This window comes from Eptatretus burgeri, chromosome 10 (assembly GCF_056783735.1).
Source record: "Eptatretus burgeri isolate ZD-2024b chromosome 10, Ebu_testis_v1, whole genome shotgun sequence".
NCBI classification, from domain to species: Eukaryota; Metazoa; Chordata; class Myxini; order Myxiniformes; family Myxinidae; genus Eptatretus; species Eptatretus burgeri.
Window position 1 is genome coordinate 52,776,198 of NC_140970.1, and position 6,000 is coordinate 52,782,197.

At 45.1% G+C, this 6,000-nt stretch overlaps 1 protein-coding gene across 1 annotated transcript in view; it reads left to right on the forward strand.

The window, feature by feature from the left end:
- Positions 1-6,000, forward strand: part of LOC147018574 (guanine nucleotide-binding protein-like 3) — a 78,594-nt gene that overhangs the window by 22,580 nt on the left and 50,014 nt on the right. Inside the window, exon 7 of the mRNA XM_085898363.1 lies at positions 4,568-4,703. Coding sequence (XP_085754489.1) covers positions 4,568-4,703 — 136 coding nt within the window. The remainder of the gene's footprint in view (positions 1-4,567; positions 4,704-6,000) is intronic.

The window sequence follows — 6,000 nt, forward strand, 5'->3', positions numbered from 1 at the left end:
GCCGTCGCGCACGGATAATTCCGTGATGCGGCGGGTCACTTAACCGACCGTGGACACCAATAACTCAACTGCGTGACCTAGGGTCTTCCCATCTATGGGTTAATCGGGTTACCTAATTAATCACGTGATGTAATTACCAGGGAACACGCCCTCGGTACACCTTGTCCGAACCGGATCACTCTACCGGATATGATCACTTTTCTGGATCGGATGCAGCCGAGCAACACTGCCAAGGACGTACCGGCTAAAAGGAACGGGTTGTTGGGAATAAAGTCCCGGCTAAACTAGGATTCGGACCATGCTTGATCAATTAAATAAACCACAGAAACGAGCAGGGAACATTCCTCATCATGATTTATTACAATGGGTGAGGAAAGGTATGTGGCACGATCAAGATTTATTGGGGTGTGTTGTGCAGAGATCAGGGGGAGAGGTGTGGTGCACAAATAAACAAGCAACTTACAAAAGCGGACACAGAGCAGACTTAACGAGAAAATATTAACAATAATAATAACGATCTTCTTTTACCTCGCACACCCGCGACCAGCCCAACGTGGCGGGGAGTCGCCTTTATCGGCCTCCGTACGTGTTTCATGCAGCGTGGGCGTCGTACTGGCTGTGTTTCCTGTGTTGTGAAAAATACCATTCGTGCAGCCTCTTAAGAGATATTCATTCGCATGCCTTTTTAATGCAACCGGCAATCTTCCCCAGATCATCGGAAGCTCGAGTCGATAATCCCGGACTGCCAAGGGCACTGTATGACTCGCTGCACACGTTGGGTTTAGGGCTCGCTTGAGAACGAGGGCTCTGCGCTGTTAATTACGCGCTGACCTCCGTGAGGGCCCATCTCCCAGTGAAGGTGCACGTGGCTCAGATTTACCTCAGGAATAATCAGAAAAGAAGAGTAGGGACGAAATGAAGAAAAATTGATGTTAGCAAACCTAGCTATGAGATCATCGCAACGCACGCCCCTGTTATCCCGCTAGACAAAAGGAAAGGGACTATCTACACTTTGGTTTTTCAAACCCCGGGGGCGCGACCCCAAGTGGGGTCACCGAGCAAATTTTGTGGGGGCGCGGGCATCCGCTCGCAGCGAAAAAAAATTGTCTTTTCGATCGGTGTTCGCTTTTACGGGATGTAATATAAACGGTTCGTTTAAAGTATGGGAACCGGCGCAACATGACGCTTGAAATGGGATCCAGCCGATGTGCGGGCTTGCTGAAGGGCGGTTCATTTTGGCGGGAAATTAGTGGTTTGATCCACGGCCTCTCAGACACTGCCTCGATCGGTAACGTCCATTCACGTCTCCACGTACGACTTGAGAAGTTATTTGTGATGGCAGCACCGGCCACCCGCAAATCTCGAGAACGTTCTTACCAGGATAAATTTCTTGTCCTTGGATTTTACTACGTGGTGGATAAAAGTGAGGCACCTCGGCCTCAGTGTGTGATTTGTTTTGAATTGCTTTCTACGGAGTCTATGAAACAAAATAAGTTGCAGACATTTGATGACAAAACATGCGCCTTATCAGGAAAAGGAGAGAGAACGTTCTTTGAGAGGAAACTTCTTGCACTCAAGAATACGCGTCTTGACAGAGAGGGTACATGCCATCAGACCAATTCTCGGGCATTAGAGGCCTCGTATTGAGTGTCGCACCATGTTGCCAAGACTAAAAAGCCTCACTCCATTGCGGAAGAACTCGTGCTGCCATGTGCAAAGTACATGGTATCTCTGATGGTTGGGGAGGAAGTGGTGAAGAAACTGGCAGTTATACCCCCCTCTGCCAACACCATCCAACGCAGACTTGAAGATATGAGTCTGGACGTAACAGCTCAGGTCGTACAGAAGATCAAGGAATCACCGTGGCACGTCATACAGTTGGACGAGTCCACTCGTATCGCATAGTACGTGCAACTCATCGTCTGGGTCCGCTTCATCAAGGGTGATAACTTTGTCGATGAGCCTCTGCTCATCCAACCATTGGAGGCCACCAACAAAGGCGAGGACATTTTTGGGAAAGTAGAGCAGTTTTATTGTGACCATGATCTGGACTTCGGAAAGTTGCTCGGTTCTACAACAGACGGCGCGCCAACAATGTTAGGAGTGCGTTCTGGATTCAAGGCTAAATTGCTTGAGGTGGCTCCTCAGACCTCCATGGTACACTGCATGATTCACCGAGAAGCGCTCGCCTCTCGTACTTTGCCAGAAACCTTGCAGAGCATGCTCTCAGAAGTCGTAAAAATGGTGAATCACATCAAATCGAGCGCCCTCAACACTAGGTTATTCAGGCTATTCTGCCAAGAGATGGACGCCGACCATAATAATTTACTATTCTACACTCAAGTCAGATGGTTATCTCGAGGAAACCTTCTTCTGTGCGTTTACAAGCTCAAAGATGAATTGAAGGAGTTCCTACGCACACAAGGGAAAACCGCATGGGTAGCGTTGCTTGAGTCGGACTCTTGGTTGTCAGAACTGTGCTGTCTTGTTGACATCTTTGAACGTCTCAATGTCCTCAACCGCTCCCTCCAAGGCAAAGACGCCAACTCATGATTTTTCACGACAAAATGAGCGGATTTCTGGCGACTCTAAAATTACTGGCAGACAAAGCAGCTGTTAAGCGCTTAAGCCTTTTCCCCCGTCTGGTGGAGCATCTAATGACCTGCCAGTACGATGATACTGAGCTCGACAGTCTTTCTGGGGAGATAGCACGTCACCTTCGGTCGCTCATTGAACAGTTCGAGCACTATTTCCCTGAGCTGGATGTGCAGTCCTTTTCTGTGTTTCGGGACCCTTTCACGGCTCCACTGGACTCGATTGCTGATGATGATGATGATACAGCACTGGAAGAGCTTGTATAGCTCCAGCAGAATTCAGGAACGCAGGCTCTTGCGAGGACGAATTCGTTGTCGACATTCTGGTGCAAAATGCTGCCGTCATACCCGACCCTGTCACGGCGTGCCATTTAGGTTCTCATGCCATATCCTTCATCATACTTTTGTGAGCAGTCGTTTTCCACCATGGTGGTGATTAAAACAAAGTACAGAAATCGCCTTGAAATCGAGCATCATATGATCCTGGCATTGTCATCTACTTCTCCACGAATAGAGAAGTTGGTTTCTGAAAAACAGGCTCATCCTTCTCACTGATGTATCTAAATGTCATTCGGACTAAACTTCTGAAACATTCAACTGTACTATTTGGATACTGTCGGCTATTCTCCGTTTACTCGTCTATGAAAACATGACGATGGTGAATAAAGTTAACAGTAAATGTTCTGTGTCATATGAAATCTTGTCTTGTATATCATGAATTGGGTTTTGAATCTTTTGGGTCGCGTGATGTAGAGAAGTTCTGAAATTGGGTCGCCACTAAAAAAAGTTTGAAAACCACTGATCGACACGTATATTAATGGAATAACTGTCTTGGGACCACGACCTGTTGGATGCATGCGGTTCCGAGCACCGCAACAATATGTTCCACATGACGACTCGATCATAACTGTGACGTTTCACATCGATTGATGAAGAGGTTTAAGAGAGAGATTTTTATTATTATCGTTTTTTAATTTTTTTTCGTTCAAACCAATATCACTACCAGACCATGTTACCTATTAATTATTCATGAACTCCCTGGTATCCCCAAGACCTGGGGAACATGTGGGTGAAGTTTCCCCTCGATCTGTCAAGCCGTTCTGGAGAAGAAGATTTTAAAATGTTTATTACCTCCACCTCCGAAGGTGAAGGAGGTTATGTTTCCACCCCTTTCTGTCTGCTTGTCTGATTGTGTACAAGATATCTCCAAAAGTTGTGGAGGATGGATTTGGATGAAACTTGGTGGACATGTTGGGTGTGTGACCACGACGAATTGATTTTATTTTGTTGAAGATCCGAACCCGGATCCGACTACGAGAATTTTTAAAGTGATTCTTCACTATTGAGCTATTGGGCTAAACCGAAACATAGCACGATATCTCAAAAAGTTGTGGACGGATTCGGAAGAAACTTGGTGGAGAGGTTGGGTGTGTGGCAAGAACGAATTGCTTCGATTTTGTCAAGATCCGAATCCGGATCTGGATATGAGATTTATTTAATTTTTTTAAGTGCTTCTTCACCATTGAGAGATGAGGCCAAAAAACGATATAGTACTGCACAGCATGATATTTCAAAAATGTATTGGGCCCGATATGTTCTCATGGATCAGGCCACTACATGGCGGAGGTATGCGCTCTACCGAGTGCCCTTCCAGCTCTTCAAAAAAAATCATGGCTGCCAAACCATGTGACCGATGACGTCACCATTTTTGTACGGAAGCTCTTCCGACATCCTGAATTACAAGTATTATACCCCTGAATATTTTCAAGAATTATTGAACTTCATGCCATTGTTTCAATGTACTAAGCTTTGTGTTGGGCTACACATTGGAAAGTTGAAGGAGGTTGGTGAGGGGCAAGGCAAGAGGGTGAGCCGTAACATACATTTTAGCGTGACTTGTTCCCTTTTCTGCTTCACGTCCTGACAGTTTTTTTTATTTCGGTGACCGAGTACTGTGTGTCTGGTCCTTGCAGGCACTGATGATCGCAGATGTTGTCATTGAAATTCTTGATGCCCGAGATCCGGCTGGATGCCGCTGTCCTGAGCTGGAAGCTGCAGTCTTGGAAGGCTCAAATCCACGACCTCTTCTGCTTCTTTTGAACAAAATTGGTGAAAATTGTTTACTTTTTCTTATAGATGTCATAAGCCCTTCAAACGTTTTTCCTCTCCTGCACCTTTTGCCTTTGCCCCTCATTCATCCTCATCCCCCACAACTCTCCTCCTTTTGTTTTAAAGTGGTCATTTTGTCCCATTAACTTGTGGAGATTCTGAAATGTTCTGTCGTAAAATTATTTCCTTTATCAGAATTTTGCTAAAGTCAGGTTGCAGTTTAAAATTATTTTTAAGGATGAATTAAATTAACACTGGCTTTATCTTGATGCTTCTGCCGACAAAGTTGCCGGAGGCATATTTTCAGGTTGTCCCGTTCGTCTGTCCATCCCTGAAAGGTTTTATTTCCCACAATAACTTCAGAATGGCTGAAAGGATCGAAGTCAAAGTTGGTACAAGTATGTACAGTATTATGATGAAAAGATGAACTGATTAGATTTTGGAGTATACAGGTCGGAGATCGTGCTCGGTGAAAATTGTTTATGCACTAACTTGTGAACCATTTTATTGGATTTTTACCAAACGTGATACAAGTGTGTATAATTATGTAAAGATAAACTGGTTAGATTCTGTTGTCAAGAGGTCAAAGGTCAGAGGTCATGTTAGGTTAAAATGTGATCCTTGAGAACAGCTGAAGGGAGTTAAATCAAGCTTGGTACAATTACGTATAATGATGTAATAATGTGGGTGGAGGAATATCGGTCAATGTCGTGACGTCGAATACGTCGCCGAGTTTCATAAGTAATTGCATGCTCGCGTGTGCACCTCTGCTTGCGCTCGCAATCCCACTCGCACCCGCAATCATGCGCCTCCTCACATGCTTACGCCATACCACCCCTTTCCTGGCACACACTGCACATCCTTGAAATTTCACACTTGCACTACCGAGGAGAGAAAATGTGGTGTGTCGGTCACTGTTTGTCTGAAGTTAAGTCCAGTGTTGTCGCATATATATGTCCACATGTTTGATTTATGTTCCTGCCGCTCTACGTGTGTGAGACCCTATTAAAACAAAAACTAACAAGAACAGCACTCGGTAGGGGGCATACCTCCACCAGGCTGAACAGGTGACATTTTACATCCCTCTGATAAACCGGATCTGGATCTGAACCAGAATCGAATCGGCTGTTCTTGTCACCTCCCCAACTGATCCACCTAATTTTGTCATAACTTGTGCACAACTTTTTGAGATATCGCTTTTTGTGACCCTATCTCTTAATGGTGAAGAATCACATTTAAAAAAAATTCCAGTATCCTGATTCTGATCTTCGTCCTCATCACACACCCAACCTGTCCA